General features: G+C 37.9%; 1 protein-coding gene across 5 annotated transcripts in view; it reads right to left on the bottom strand.

Moving 5' to 3' along the window:
• Positions 1 to 5719: 5719 nt before the first annotated feature.
• sipa1l2 (signal-induced proliferation-associated 1 like 2) overlaps positions 5720 to 17448 on the bottom strand; it is a 79515-nt gene continuing 67786 nt past the window's right edge. For all 5 annotated transcript variants that reach the window (XM_036585888.1, XM_036585892.1, XM_036585893.1 and 2 more), the window contains exons 16-20: positions 12949 to 13168; positions 12309 to 12440; positions 7595 to 7709; positions 7381 to 7462; positions 5720 to 7044 (exon numbers count right to left, since the gene is read on the bottom strand). In XM_036585888.1, the coding sequence (XP_036441781.1) occupies positions 6898 to 7044; positions 7381 to 7462; positions 7595 to 7709; positions 12309 to 12440; positions 12949 to 13168 (696 nt within the window). In that variant the 3' untranslated portion in view covers positions 5720 to 6897. The remainder of the gene's footprint in view (positions 7045 to 7380; positions 7463 to 7594; positions 7710 to 12308; positions 12441 to 12948; positions 13169 to 17448) is intronic.

Here is a 17448-nt window from a genome sequence, read left to right as displayed (position 1 = left end):
TTTTAGTAACTTTTTGAAAAGTAGTGCACTACTTTTTAGCTACTTTCAAAGCCCGACTGTCAGAATGTAAGTTTAAGTGTAACCAACTATCAAACTTAATCATTCCAGGTTTTCCTTACAAAAATCAACAAAATTAATTGCATACAAACCAAACAATTTTGTGCAAAGCATTGTCAACTGTTGAAATAAAACTGCTCCAATTTAAACATTTCAGCAAGATACAGACAGACATGACATTCAGTCCTTTGTTAAACATAAGCAACACTTCACCATCAAAATTCTCATCAGTGACCCTGGCTCTGTTTGGGGTGAAAATAACCTCTCCACTGCTGCAGAGCTGTTGCAGCTCCACAGCAGAACTAGATTTTTAGGTAAAATAACATAATCCTCATTTGCTGTAAAATCATTATAACACGCAGTTCTAACACAGTTTTCACAATAAATGGTCTTAAACGATGGAGTTAACGCATCACTGCTAATTCACCAATCTTTAACGCTGAAGACTGACGCACAGACTGCTGGTCACACAGCAACGCAGAAAAGGAAAAGGCAAAGAGAAAGATTTAAGACGAACATTGATAATTTGGAGATGAATGGACTTGGTTTCCTCATACGTTTAACCTGCAACAACTCGCAAAGCTCAAGTCAGCTTCTCATTCTCCTGCTTCTTGTTCGAATGCTCCTGTTCCACCTTAAATGGCGCAGCAGTACAATCTGATGCCTCAGGCACCATTTAAGGTGGAATGGGACAATTCGAATGTGAAACAGGAAAATGAGAAGCAACTTCAGTCTTGTAAAAAGTCGAACATTCAGAGACATCTTACAGGAAACTTGCGGAAAATTTTCTTGAGATGCGAGAAAAGCGGCTACAACTGAGCTAAAGGTTAAAGTAGAGCAAGCTAAGTCTCAGTTTTCGTTTATTTAATTTTTAGCATGTACTAGTACATTAGCACATACTGAGACATTTTTACAGCCAAGTAAAACAGACATAAAATGTTGCTGCTCCCAAGATGGTTTCATTTGTGTTGAAAGGACAAAATGGCTCTTCATAACATTAGAGTTGCGACCCCTGAGTTAAGCCTACTAGTAAGGGGTGATCAGTGCATGGGACCCGCGCGTGCTCGTTTGCTCGAACTGTCTGTGGCTCAGTCGTTACTGCACCATCGCCACCAGCCCAGTTAATGACCACGTTCTATGGTTCACATTTTGCACGGATTGACTGAAGCCTGTAGCGAAATTGTAGCAAAAATTATCGCTATAGCTACACAAAAATTTGTAGGCGCTACAGCTATTAGCTACATTTAATAAAACTGTAGCAGCTACAGCTACTAGCTACAAAAATTGTAGTTAACTACAAAAAGTAGCGCGCTACTTAGCTACTCCCCATCCCTGCCGGAGAAGCAGTGTTTGATCCCTGCTCGGGATGTCTTGAATCCAGGGTTGGTGGCTGATCCTACTCCTAGAGGTTGTCCTAGGAGGGATAGTTTTGGTCTTGTTCCTGGTCCCGTGGCTTTTGAACAGATACTCTGTCAGTCCAGCGCTGTGACAGCTCCAGGGTTGCTCCAGTTCCTGCCTCTGGTCATGTGAGGGGTGGTCGTCTTGGTCATCCTCGTTCCTCGGCCTTCCCGGATTCCTTAAAATTGAACTAAAATCAAATAAAACAGTTGCAGGCTGAGTGGAGGTGGTTAGTAACTAAAAGTTAAATTGTTCTTTTGATCATTAATTACAATTTGGGTTGGAATATCAATTGATTTGTTTTTGAGCAAATTTACTGTCTTCCATTAGTTAACCAGTTCAGATTAAAATCACGTAAGATCAGCATTTCTGAGTTGATGTATGGATTTAAAAGTTCAGTTTAATCATCTAAAGTATGAGAGGGCGTGGAAGGTTATCTATAGATCCCAACTGCCCAACTTTCCCAACTTTGTGGGTACAGTTTAGGGAAGGCCCTTTTCTGTTCCAGCATGACTGTGCCCCAGTGCACAAAGCAAGGTCTAGTTGACCTCGTGCAAGGTTGGGTGAGCTTGGTGTTAAAGAACTTGACTGGCCCACGCAAGGTCCTGACCTCAACCCAGGGCCACAGGAAACCATGGTGGCGGACATTTGACCCACCAATTTTCAAAGTTCTGCGTTGATGCCCCACTACTTTTTGTGTTTAGGACACACACATAAAACCTCTGTTTTTAGTAAACTGCATGAAGTGCTGACCAGCATGAACAGGCAGAGTAAAACTCATCTTTCTTTCAGCTGGGAGGCGCTTTCAGACCTGCCTTGTTTGGGAGCGGACTGTCGAACGTTTTCTTAAGTTTGGTTTTAATATGCGACTCCACCCGAATTCAGGCAGCATCAATCAACTGAACCTCACTAATTCATGAGAGAATTCAACATGTTTTTTTTTCCAGTGCACATTTTTTGCTGTACCATCTGCACAACCTGCTGCTTTAATTTGTTACTCTTTACAAACACTCATATCGTTCCTGCACTGCAAGCTGCATAACAAGAGACAAGCAATAAAATAATGATATACGATACCTAAATCAATACTCAAGTAAAAGTATTGATACTTGCATAAAATAATTACACAAGTAAAAGTACTTTCCCCAAAACAACTTGAGTAGAAATACAAAAGTAGCTGGTCAAAAATCTACTGCAGTGGAACATCTTAGTACATTCAGCATTTATCATCATAGGAACTGTAGATTGTACACCTCTGTTCTTCTCTTTTTGGGATTTTTTTGGTGTAAAATACAAAGCTCCAAAGTCAGAGATGTAACTGATCACAAATCAGTGCAAATATTGCCACCACCAAACACAAAAAAATGGAATTAGCAACTAAATACAAATGGCCAAAATGTAAGATGGAGTAAAAAGATTCCTTTAGAATAAAAGTAAAAATAATGTAATTCAAAAAATACTCAGGAGAGTAAAAATCATCAGTATTTTAGTTAAGTGTATCCACCTCTGAATAGGTTTACGAAGACATGTCATTAGTATAACATGCAAGGCACTGTTAGTCAGTGGCCTAATTGCATTTTGTCAGTTGGCCAGCCACATTTTTTTTTGAAACTGTATGTTTTGCCCCACCACTTTTGGGGGCGTCACCCCTGCCTCATACCCATCAAACACCTTTTGGATGAACTAGAACGGTTATTGTGAGACAGAGCCTCTTGTCCAACATCAATGTCTGACCTCACAAATGCTTCTCTGCATGAATGGGCAAAAAATCCCACAGACACACTCCAAAATCTTGTAGAAAGCTTCCCAGAGGAGTGGAAGCTGTTATAGCTGCAAAGGGGGACCAACTCCATATTAATGCCTATGGATTTAGAATGAGATTCAGAAAAGTCAGAAAATCCCTGGTTGAGGGACATTACTTTAAAATTGTTGGATTTTTTGCTGATGCATTGTGACCCATCTTTGCTCATATAAGACTATGCTTTTCCTGGATGCTCCTTTAATATCTTAAGCATGACAGCATCACCTGTTTAACATGTTTTTTATTTTAATGTTTTACAATGGTTTTAGTGTTATGCCCCTGCCACAACTTTTTTGGAACATGTTGCAGGTATCAGGTTCAGATTAAGCTTGTTGATAAGGTAAAATATTACATATCTGTACTGTTTTTGTTCAAATATAGGTCAAAGTAGATTTGTAAAACTGCTGCTTTCTGTATTTATTTGCATTTTACGTACTGTCTCAGCTTTTTTGGAATAAGGTTTCTAAAATAAAATTACACTCAACTTATTATTATTAATTGTAATCATGAATGAGCAAAATAAAATGTTTTTTTTAAGTCAACTAAGTCTATGCACATATATTTTAATATAGGTTACATAGATTGCCTCATAAACAAATATTGAGAAACAAATTGAAAAACATGCTACAAATTAGGAAAGAGTGGAAGAAATAACATGCTTTTGGGCCACAAACCTCAGCACTATTTTCAGAGCTAAAGGGAAAAAATGTTTGACTTTTACTTTTTCCCTTGGTACACTTTGGTACTCACCTAACTAATCAAAGTTGTGGTCACTGCCTTGGTTTCTATGCCATGTTTTAGCATTTTCTTGGTGTGATAGGTCAGCACTTCACCTATCAATATACTTGCATAAAGTGCATTTAGAATTTGTTTAAATATTCAAGACATTCAAGAAGATGGAGCCAGGGACCCCTACTTTTTACTGCTGTAGTTAATGTGTCCCAAGAGCTTTTTTCCCCGAAGGGAGGAGACATAACAATTTATTGATTACCATTGTGCATTATTACATGCTTTGTTAGCAATGCAACTTGCCTACCCTAGAAGGATGACAAAGTTACCATAAGTTGCTTTAGACAAGATTTAAATTTATTCCTTTTTTTCACATTCCAGCAGATATCCACAAAATGGGTTTCATCAATCTGTCGTAAATCAAACAACCATCATAGGTGGTTTAAAATCTCACTCTCTCACTTACTCATCATTTAAGTCACCTATCCTCCTGGGTTGCAGGGGGTGCTGGAGCCTATTCTAGCACTCACTGGGAAGGTCGCCAGTCCATCACAAGGCAGTCACACAGACATACAGTGTTGTTTAAATTCTATTTAGACTTATTCTATTTTAAATGGATTTAATGAGTAAATATACTTTCATGTAAGTGTTATGCTTTTCATTTTTTGTGATTCCCTGGCTGGAAATGTTGAACAGAATTCCAAAAGCACAGACGATTTACGTAATATACTGTACCATTGCTTGTGGTTATGGACAAAGGCCTGTCTGCTACTCCTTTGACCCAACAAAAAAGGCTTAGACAAAGCATGACTTAGTTATTATTAAGCAATACATGTGGGGTAGTGCATGATTTATATGATTAAGTGTATAAGTGGTATTAATAATGACAGATTATCATTTTAACACTGTGCTACCAACATTGCTATGAATTTGAGTTTTAATGCACCATATGCAAATAAAAGCCATTTCACACTTACTTTGCAGAGACAAAATTAAACCATGTTACTGGCACAGACAATCCCAGTTATGTATCAGTTATGTCCAGAAATTTCCTCAATCTCCTCTACCAGTACATTTCTCATTACTGCATCGGCAAGCTTAATGTTCTGGGGTTTTCAGAATCAGAATCATTTTATTTATTTATTATGACATTTTGTTTGTTGCAGTAAAGTGAGAATGACTGTCCATATCACACACAACACTGGCAGACATACTGCACCATATCAACAGTCATCTTTCCAAAAACTCTCAACACTGGAGTTACTCTCAACAGCATTGGATCTTTTTCCTTTTTTATCAATGTGTAAAAATATAAATACATCTTATTCAGTTCTTAAGTGAAAGTCATTGATTTAATTATTGATTATGACACAGTTCTACTCCCTGTTATTTCCATCTACTTCTTATCCATTAAATCGGACCACAGGGCTGGATTTAGAATTTGTAAAGTGTACCAGCATATGGTATATGGTTGAGCAAAGTAAAATGTTTTGTGTCATGACCAGCTTTAGTCATCTGCAGTGCTGAAAGCATTTTGTTATGCTTAGGTGCTCTTCTGCATCAAACAGCCTCCATATAGCCTTATCAATAATAAAAGCCTGTGACAAGCAACCTTGACAAAGAAGTATCTGTAGAACAAAGTGCTGTGGTGAACCATTGCCCTCTAAAACCTGCCTAAACTGAAGAAAGAGCAAAGCTCAGGAAGTCCGTGTAAGAGCAAACATTACCGTCACATCAGTAGGGCATGGGTCTTTATTCACATCCTATACTTTATTTTACAAAGCAAACCTTTTATCCCATATTCAACAAAACAGATATACAAACAAATAAAAAATATTTGTGAAGGTCATATAAAACAATAACCTATCTTCTAGCAGCATCCACATCTTAAACTTCCTGGAAGTGATCCTTTGAAAGTATGGTTTTAGATCTCAGAGAAGTTATACAGAGCACTGCTACTATATGACTATTACTCTTTTTAGTGCACACAGGAAAATATTTTGTTAAAATAACAATAATGGGTTGAATAGGCTTAAATAAGAGTGCTAAAGTACAAGACACTTTTCTGAGGTACTTCACAGAGACAAAATAATTTGGCGTTTAGAGTTAGCGGTCATAGGAATCTGATACTGTCTATGATATCGTCTGACATCTTTCAACTTAGATTGTCAGGTTACAACAGTGTTATGACTGGACAATGTTTTTGCATGTGGATACAAAAAGAAAAATAGAGAAACAGAAAACTGATTATTCTTTATCACCAATGACACCAGACATACTACCATTTTCATTGCTTCTTTTTTTTTTCTTCAAAATTTCAACTGTAAAATTGAACAACATGACACAGAGCAAATCATATTTAACAGTTTTGTCAATATCCTATTACCAAATTACCTGCTACAGTTTTGTAACAATGAATTACTTACAAAACGTCATACAAGCAGATAACACTACACCGAGTCACTGGGGGGAACCTTCAAACACAAAGGCATGTATCTGGCTGGTTTAACAAATGACAAGGATGGACAGTGACAAAAGCCAGGACTAAATTAAGTACAACATTTGCTTGAGGATAAAAGCACAAGATCTTACAGTTTAAACACACATTATTGCATTACATTCATTTTCAGGTTTCCTTATGTTGGTACTTCATATGAACTACTTAAACATTTTTTCCCATTCTACCCTTAGTTACCACCCATTATTTCTCATCTAATCTCATTCTCCACTTTCGTACCTAAACCACACCCATCACCAATCCCTGTAAAAGATGATGCACTATTAGCATGTTAGCTTAAGACACATTCACATTCAAATGATGAAAGGGTACATTTTCTCTAACAGCCTATGTTTACATTAGGCTACACAAGTTCAGATTGTTTAGTTGCTAAGCTAAAGAAGAAGAAAAAAACTCAAGCTTTTCTATCCACTGAGTTGAGGAACCACTCTGTGAAACGTCGCAACTGGGCAGCAGCAGTTTGGCTCTCCTCGTGCAACCGAAGGTTGTCCTGCCTGAGATGCTGCACTTGTTCCTGCAGCATAGCCTTGTCCTGTTGCTCCTACAGTGACAAATCCCAACACTCAGTTAAGAGCTGTTAATGTTCTCTTATGTAAACAAAAAAAGCTTATTATCATTTCCTTTTTTTGCTAATGGCTGGCATAATTGCTTTAAAAATGATTTGTAACTGATGGTTGCTGCTTTTTTTTTTAGGTAATTAAGACAAATGAGTATAGTCAATAGTTAGCTATAATGTGTTTCATGCTAAGAGTTATGCTAAGAAACAGCGGCATATTCTACTTTTGGAACCTGTATATATGCAACACGAAGAAAGAAAACTCTTGAAACCAGGGGAGAGACCCCTTTTGTATCTGTTAAGCAGCAATGAGACTTTTACCTTCTTCAGATCATGTTGAAGCTGTCTGAGAATGATCTCTAACTGGTTCACTTTTCCAGAAAGGAGAGCAGGTGAGCCATCCCTATAGTTTCAGACAAAGAAGTTACACAGTACATACTTCCCCCTGTTGTCACTTTCCATTGACAATAAACATGTTTCCACCCCGTGCTTAAGCAACTGTGGGGCCTCACTCCCTCCTAGAGTCCAGGCTCACCCTGCTTCCAAAGCTGAATCCTCTGCAGCTCTTGTGTTAAGTCCCTTTGAGATCTCCAATGCCTGTGTGGTCTGTTCCTCTTCATTCAGAGAGCATGGCAAATCCACATTCTGGTCTGAAATATTAAGAAAGGAACAATCACTACTGCAAACAACAAATGAAAATCAATATACAGAGTAAAACTGTAAAATAAGACCCTCAATCGTGGCTCCAAAAGAAGAGTTAAAGGGTCTTACATATGTGTTATGTATGTATCTTATGTAGGTGTTGTGTAAGGGCTGAGAGAAACTCGGTGAGGAAATTTGTTAGACACAATTCTCAATTTTGGCTCTGGCAGAGGTGGTAAAGGCATCTGTGAAGCACCTCCAGGAGACAAAACTGCTAATAAGTTAGAGAGATCAGATAAAACAGAGGAGCGTAATAACATGAGTGAGAGCCTTCACATATTTTTAGGTGAGCTTAGCAGAACACAGTCAGTCTGACATGTCATTAAGTAGTCAGAAACTGAAAGCACACAGGCAAGTGATGTTTACCTTCCAATAAAAAAGGCAGGGGATAACTGATGAGAGCAGAAGAGGGAAAGCCACACTACATATAAAAATTGTTAAAAAGACTTTTCCGGCATTTAATACCAATCACATTTTAATAGGCATGTTTTCTGGCCTCATTTGTCAAATCATCTTCTTGTATTGTAAATAGTGGATAATTTCTTTATTTGGTTTGCAAAGGACACTAGCAGTGTTTTATTTATATCTGTCTTATTGCTCTGTCATATCTGTTAGAAATTTTATGTCATGAAATATACAAGGTGAAGTCCAGGCACGTATCTTTGTACAGACAGCTGAATACAAATGAGCAAGAGGAGGTCTCACCCATTCTAACACCTTTCCCCTCTCCTTTCTTTTTCATTTCATCAACAGGATCTCACAGTTAGGGGGTGTTGCTGGAGATGGAATTAAAATGTACTAATTATCAGGGTCCTGAGCCCACATTCACACTTTGTGCACACACAAACAAGACATGGTAATCAGCATTAGGGCCTGTTCACATTCTCCGGGTTATGCTACCTTCCAAGTTCCAGTCATTAGATAACTGGTTTCACATCAAACACTATTTTTGAGAACAGCTCAGTCCATATTTTTATTCCGAGCATAAGCCCACTCCATGGATGCTGCCACAGCTCAGTTATAAATAAAAAAAAAATAAACTCAAACAAATCCAGAGAAAAGCAGAAGACATGCTATCAGTTTGTAAAGATGAGCTGCCAACTCTCAGAGCCAAAATCCCATGCCTTTGTCATATATTTGCACAATGCAAAGGGAAATTAATGATGAAGGAATCCCTGTCCAGCAAGAATCTGTGGTGGACCACACTGCCTAAAGGCCACAGAACAGTGTAACTGCACTCAAGCAAAAGAGACCAAAACCTAAATACGTAATTAAAGTGAGCAGTGGGTTTCGTAATTTCTCTAAGTGGTGTCTTGCTGGGTACACATAGCGATGGTGGTTTTAATTAAAAGAAAAGGCGAAATTTGAATTAACTTAGATGGTGACTGACTGTTAATGATGAATATCATGACTAAAAAGCTCTGAGAAGGTGAAATTAGAGCCTAGGTCACATACACATTTGAGGCATCGAACACTTAAATAATCTCAAAACTCTTTTTTGTCATCCTATTCCTCTTTCCTATGTTCTTACAAATGCATACTTTTATCTTAACTTAATTTAGATGATGCATTTGGACACCTAATCTGCACAGATGAATACAGATTAGATAGAATAACCTGGCTCTATTAAGACTTCTTAATGTTAACTCTTCATGTGATATTACTATTTTCTTATTCTCTGTGATCCACGGAGTGAAATTATGATAACATTATGACATAATGACATTATGAACACTGTCACAACTACAAAGCCCTGAAAAATGATTGACAAAGATGGCAACAGTTCATGAAAATGACCAAAAAATGCTGTCAAAAATGTCTTTTTTGTGTTTGATTTTACACTGAACATGACAGAAAGGTAAACTTTCACTGAGATACAATAAAAAACAACCTATATAAAAAATTAATAAAAAATGTCACAATTACTGACAGCTCTCCATATAGTACATTTACTTCTTGGGTTCAGTGGGGTTTCAAGTGATTCTGTGGTCAGTGAACCATTTTTGTGTTGACCCAGTCTTAGCTTCCTGACAGAGGAAGCCAGATTCTGACTTAAAATTTCCTGGCAATTGATTTGAGACCATAATGCTGTCTTGCTATCACTGAGGAAATTTTTTCCTCTCCAGGTTTCCTTCTTATTGTGCATGCAGGCAAAAAAAACAAACTTTTCCAGGCAGGTTCAAGTAGGAGGTTCATTTTAGCACAGCACACATCACTGATGTAGTCTAAATCTGTATCTTCTTGGTTAAAAGTGCAGTGTTTTCCAGTGGTAGTACAGATCTCATTAATGAGCGCTGTAAAAGAGTACAAATGAGGCCATGTGCATTGTACTTGGCAGTCCCATTCTTTGAGCTTGTTTAGCCTGCTGCTTTGTGGCTGAGCTATTGTTGCTGCTAGAAACTGCTACTTCACAATAACAAGTACCTACAATTGACTGAGGTAGCTGAAGCAGGGCAGAAATTTGGTGAACACTGTAATTTGCATGTCTGTGCGCTTAACTTTATTCTAGCAATGGATGTGGCTGAAATAGCTGAATCCACTGATTAGAAGGGATGTAGGCCTGGGCAATGACTGACAAGTTACCTGATGACAATGCTAAGAGGGTGATACTTGCCATGTTGGGAAACTGACAGAAAACAAGAGTGGACTAATTTACCATTAAACAGCTTGCTAAATATGCTTGGAAACTGGGGTTCCTCCCATTCCTTTAAGAGGTGTGCAGGTGCATGCCCCAATATTCTGCTTTTTTCTGTTTATGAGAGAGACAGAGACATGGAACGAGACAGAAAAACTGCCTGGTAGTCCTCTCTGCTACGCACTGTAATGCTAGCTTTACCTACCGTGCATGGAACTGAAAATAAATGCAAACGTGCTTAGGAACTTCAGCTTACTTCAGTGTGACTCGCTGCAGTAAAAATAGCCAGGCTATTTTATAGGGTATTACTCTAGAGCAGCAAGCTCCATCCCTGAAATCTTTAGAAGTAGAGAAAGTTCATCTGATCCAATGAAATAATAATATATACACAATGTTTTATTTATCTTTAGCATTAAAACATTGAGTTAAACATTTTTAAAACATTTAAAACATTTTTAATGGCCCAAGGATTAACATATAACATCAGGTAACATATAATACCAGGTAAGGGTATAGTAAATTCCCCCACAGCCTCTGCTGTGCGTTTTCCTGAGTGTGATTTACTGAGAAAAAAAGTGCAGTATCTTTCATGCAGCTTAAGTGCCCCAGTGGTTAAGTTAAATTTTAAAACCAATGAAAACATAATAATACATGATTTTTCAAAGACATCTATAGCTGAACTCCATAGTTACTCAGCAATAATGACAGAAAGCACCTCAGTTTTTGAATGTGTAAAATACTGCTTTGGAAATCATTTTCAGTCTGAAGTTTCTCCAGCAAGGGGCGCTATTAGCACAAAAGTCACCATGAACTACACCAGAAGAAGTTCATGAACATATATGTTCATACAGTGATTATTTAACTATTCGAAAACAAAAAGTGAAGTAGTTTTCAAAAGATGTTTCAAAAGCATAAAAATGAACAAAAGTTAGGTCAAGGCTGATTATTGTTGGATATCACCCAGGACTAAAGGGGTGTCCACATAGTTTTTGCATTGTACTGTATTATATTCATTCATAATGTCAGGAAACCTGATGTACTTTTGCTTTGCAGGCTGTGTGAATTTAAATGTTTTGATTTTAAATTATTTTATTTGATGCCAAACATCAATGGTACACTTGCAGTATGAGGGATTAAATTAAACTTCCTCAAATGCATTTCTAACCTCAGTCAAAGCAGAAACACAGATTTGGACTACTTTAGTAAGGTCCATTGAGTACCAAATATCTGAAAAATACTTATTCACAGGTATATGTCAGTTATGTCAGTTTGAGGACATCACCCAGGAAAAAGTTTGGGCTTCAAAAGTGAAATGAACCTTACTGCATTTACATTACACATTTGCGAGCAATTTCAGAAACTATTGTCCTCAAACTGACATAATGGGTACTCAATGGTCCTTGCTAAAGTAGTCCAAATCTGTGTCTCTGCTTTGACTGAGGTTAAAATGCCTTCTAGGAAGTTTAAATTAAACCCTCATAATGCAAGTGTACCATTAATGTTTGACATCAAATTAAATAATCAAATTAAAATCAGAACATTTAAATCAAGATGAGATTAAGAGTAGAACTATTTTAATCCATGGCTCAGAAAGTGAATCTGAGTTTGTGCAGATTAAAATGGTAATTTAGTTTATGACTAGGCTTTATCCCTGTTCATGAAACCACCCCAAAGATATTGCTTCATTGCTTCATAAGGTGTTTGGCTAAGCACTTCCCCAATTCATAGGTGATCACACATTATACAAGCACACCAACATATGCTTTCCATTTTAGTGTAGGACACCTGTGAAGCACAACCACTCCAACATTTTCAGATTCCTCTATTTTCCTTCCAGAACTGCGCTGGAACCAGAAATCCTCATGGAACCCATGGAACAATAAGACCGGGTAAGGCAAATGAACAGACATACCCTTGAATGCTCGTGCAGCGTCTACAAGATGGGACCAATTGAGACCAGAGGTTGTGTCCGGCAGGGGCATGAGGCCAGCCTCAGTCAGCTTGGCTCTGTCTGCTAGTGAATTGTCAGAGGACCACAGCTCATCTGTACAAACAGCACATATCAGTGGAACATCAGAGAAGGTTCAGGCTTAGAGCTCAGCTCCCCTCCACCAATTATCTGCTATTCTTATTCTGTAACTGGACTGAGCTGCTGTGCAAACAGCTGTATGCTATTCTGAGTACTCTGTCTGTGAGTTGATCATAGAGCAGAAAGACGAGGGCTATCCTAAGTATGCAATGAGGATACATGTATTGGAGCCCCTCTAGATGAAAGTGTGTTTTTTTTAATAGTATCATGGTGGCATCACAGACAACTCTAATGGAACATTAATGTCAGCAGATAATGACAAAACTAAGCTACAATGCACCATCACAATGGTTGATGCAGTTGACACTCACTCAGCTGTAAACCTTTGCTACCAAAAAGCCATTTCACAGAAGGATTACTGGTTCAGTCTACCACCATGAGATTTCTAATAGTCATGATAAGGGTAGAGTGAAATGGTAGTCAGTAGCTCAAAGATGATTAGAAAGTAAGAATGAGGCCTCACTCTTGAACTGGCTAGCCGTATGGCTGAGGCCCAAATAAGGGGGCAGGGTACTGTGGTATGGCAGTGCACTGCTGAACAGGATGTCATTGGGCAGAACCTGCTCCAGTACGGAGCTCCGCAAGCTGGCCAAAGACAGCACCCTCTGGTGGCTGCTGTAAAGACTCTCATCTGAAAGTGTCCTGTATAGAGGGCGATGTGATGACTGACTCATAGAGAACATCTGGAAGATAGAAAGAAAAACAAAAGAAGAATTTTAAAAGAAACAGAGTTAAAAGAATTACAAGAAGAAAACACAAAAATCAATAGAGAAATAAGAAAGATATAAGAAGGTTGTTCTTTCATGTTAATTCAGGCTTTGATAAAGACTTAAAAGAAAGCCAAAAACAGTGCTAGTGGAAAAAAAACCTATACTACAATGAAACAATTTATTCATGGGAGAGACAAAATGCAGAGCCTATGGGGGTGAGAAACTGCAATGAGACACTATATCAGAAAACCAATATTGTGAGTTATGCCCCTCCTAACCTCCATTGAGAGAGGACAACAACAGCAAAAAATCAAACAGGTCACCACGTGCAACTACTCTCAGACCTCTGCTAAAAAGAATAAGATTTAAAAACAAAATTGGGCGAAGCGAAATAGGGTGAATTAACATGCCACTTGCCAAATGTTTTAGATTTGGTCACACTACAAAATGTTAGACATCTTTACATATCATCTTCTTTACATACAATAAATCGATTCAGGGCAGTCCAATTTGATGCTTTTAAAAGCTTAATAACAACCATGGTGATCTTTCACATTTTTCCACAACTAATGGGGGCTCATCATAGTACTATCTTGTCTAACAGTTTATTTGACTAAAGGAATATAAGGCAACAGACTGATGGGGATCAGCTTCATGAGATATTACCCAACACAATGTGCAAGTCACAGTACATCTGAATCCTTAAAACAAAATATCATGATCCAATCTACTCTTCTATACCCATTTATTATACTTTCAAATTTAACTAAAAAAATGGGTGCTGACTTCAGATCAGTAATCAAATCAATAATCAGATCAGTATCACTCTGTATGGTCCCTAGGTACCATGGAATGCAGTGCAGCCAGTGGCAGGTGAGGATTTAAACGTACTAAATTAACCTTCGTTTAGGTTGATTTTGAGAGGCTGGAAAAGGTGAGAATGTGTGTGTTCACATGCACTTAATAATCCGATAACTGCAGAAAATCAGATTTTGTCAGCAATCCGATAAACGTGTTTACATGCACTCAAGTAATCAGATAATGGGAAAACTCCAGGTCTACATGAGACAGGCAGTAAATAAGATTTCTGATTTGCCAGGAGCCAATAAACGCACAGAAGAAGACGTGATGTAAACTTAATGTAAACTCAAATTTCATGCCATGGCTTTTTAAAAAAAAACACTGCGCCACTTTATCTGAAAATATGTATATCATCTAGAAAATAACGAATATTTAAATCCCTCAATTTTGCACATGTGCAGACTGAGAAATCTGAAGAAAATCTGAATATAAGAATACATGTGCCTAGAAATCCAATAATTGAGCTAAAATTTACCTCTCCTTTTCAGATATCTTAAACAGATTTCTAGATTGGAGTATGCTGTTTACATGACTATTTGAATAATCAGTTAACTACAGAAATCCAACTATGATTGGATTATTGAGTGCATGTAAACGCACTTATTATGTCACCTTGTGCTCCTCCTGTACAAGCTGTAAACTGAGGAGAGAGCAAAATGCAGATTAGGACTGAGAAACAGATACAGAGAGATCAAAAGACAGAAGTATAGAAAGAAATAGAATAAATTAAATGGATTAAAAAATGGAACAGAACTATGGTGAACAAAAAATATAAACACAACATTTTTTACTGAAAAGATTTTGCTGAAACGTGAAAACAGGGTCGGTCATGAATTTCCTCATCAGTGCATTAGTGTCTGGTGTGACCACTATTTGCCTGTAGCAGCGTGACACATATCTAAAATACTAAAAAATAAATCATGGAAAATCATGAATCATGGTGCTCTGGGGTAAATAACTTATTTCCTTATTGTTCAGTTATTTTACTTTGTTTCAGTGGCAGCACTCTCAACAATTAAAATACAGATAACTAACTGTGCGATCACGGCTCATGATATATTTCAAAGCACTGATTTCATCTGATCAGTGAATTGGAAAATAAAACAAAAGATGGCATATAGGGCGGTTGAAAAGGAGACCCCACCCCACCACAACAACAAATGTGAGTTTAGGAAAACTACATTAACAGTAACAGCTGTTGAAACAGCTCATGTGTCACCATTCGTCTTAGCCTACTGTTCTCGTGATGTACATAGCTAGATTACCACCACAAGACCTCCACAGAGCAAGTTATTTGGGTGGTGGATAATTCTAAGCACTGCAGTGACACTGATGTGGTGGTGTGTTAATGTTTTGTGCAAGTACATACAAGTGCATCAGACAAGCAGAGCTGTTGGAGTTTCACTGATGGATTGAGAATCGTTCACCAACCAAAACTAGAAAGGAAAAGTTTGTGAACGAACTTTAAGTTGGCTTGAAATGGCCAACTATTACTACCTTAAATCCAATGCCTGCTTAATTCCACTGCCACTTATATCGGCTGCTGTCTTGAAACCCTTGCCACCTTAAATTCGCTGCTCCCTTCAATCCATTGCTACCTTAAATCCATTTAAAACTTAAATCCATTGCTACCTTATTTCCAATGCCATCTTAAATCCGCTGATACCCTGAATCAATTACTACCTTAAATGTAATGCCACCTTAAATTCACTGATACCTTATATCCACTGCTACCTTCAATCCAATGCCACCATAAATCCACTGCTACCTTCAATCCTGCCACCTTAAATTCACTGATGCCTTAAACACCCTGCCACCTTTAATTTACTGATACCTTAAATACACTGCCACCTTAAATTCATTGCTACCTTAAATTTACTGATATATTAAATGCAATGCCTCTTGAAATTTGTTGTTACCTTAAATGCACTGTATGTAGAATATGCAGAATATGTAAAATAACACATTTTAAATAACTTCACACCAGTACAACCCCCCACACATTTATATTACACAGGTGGTACTTGGGTGAACCTGTGGGGAATAAAAGTGTGGAGGTCCCTTCACTCTGTTTACCTCATACATGGCCTGCTGTTACTGTGTTTGTGTCCGTGTGTTTGTGTTTGTATATATATGTGTTTGTGTCCGTGTGTGTGTGTTTGTATATATATGTGTTTGTGTCCGTGTGTGTGTGTGTGTGTGTGGACTTCATGGAAAGGCTGCTGACTGGCTACAGCTGCAAAAGGAGAACCCCATGCTGAGCACTTGTGATATTTTTAACATCTAGTAATTTCTAGTTCTGGCTACTGGCTAGATCAATGTCATTGCCACTGACCTTGAAAGGCAATGGTTGTGGACATGGGCCTGTTGTGGACATTTTTTTGTTTATGTACAGTGCTCTTTTTTTCTGCGATAGCCACAATAAATATTTGGCCAATGTCTCTTTCAGACCATCATGGTATTTTATCCAAATTACGATTTCCCATACTTGTGCACCCTGGTTGCATTTCAATACAAACTTACTGCATAATGAAGGACTTTTTTCAACCCTTAGATTTACCATGGCTTTCAGCTAATCAGGCGTCTTATTTAGACCAAGATATCATTCTTTTGGAGTTGCAAGATGCACACTGTCCTATGAAAAAAGGAAAATCACCCTGTTGGGATGGGAGTACAGCAGAATTTTATCTACGTTTTTGGACAGAGCTTGGGCCACTATTTTTATGACATGATTAATTACTCAACAGCTAAGGGCAAATTCCATCAGGATGTGAACATGGCAAAAAGACCATTATTGCTTAAGAAAGACAAAGACCCAACTTCCTGCAGTAATTACCACCCAGTCTCACTTACCTTTGCAAATATTAATGTATTTGCAAAGGTATTAGCTTGACATTTAGAAGTAATCATGTCAGCAATCATTCATTGCAACCAAACTGGCTTTATAAAATCAAGATCAGCGGCTGATAATATTAGACGTCTTCCACATATTATTCACTCAGCAGGTACTCCGAAGTCACATTGGGCTATACTGTTGCTTGATGACATGAAAGCCTTTGATCGACTTGAGTGGCATTACTTGTGGTCCACCTTAGAACATTTTGGTTTTGGTGCTGGATTTATTGCCATGATAAAACTTTTCTACGCAAACTCATCCCAATGGTCCTTTCAGGTAATAAACGTTCAGTATCTTTTCCGCTGGGTCGTGGCATGTGCCAATGGTGTCCTTTGTCAGCCCTCCTGTTTGCTATTTTTCTATAGCCCCTTGCCTAAGCTGTTCGCAAATTGACTCTTGATTCACCTATTAGAGTAAAGAAGTCTCTATTCTGCTGGTTTTAGACAACCTAATAGATTCTGTTTCCCACCTGCTTATGTTATGTAATGATTTTGGT

Source organism: Colossoma macropomum, unplaced genomic scaffold (genome assembly GCF_904425465.1).
Source record: "Colossoma macropomum unplaced genomic scaffold, Colossoma_macropomum, whole genome shotgun sequence".
NCBI lineage: Eukaryota > Metazoa > Chordata > Actinopteri > Characiformes > Serrasalmidae > Colossoma > Colossoma macropomum.
The sequence above is the reverse complement of the archived record's forward strand: the minus strand, read 5'-3'. Positions and strand labels throughout refer to the sequence as shown.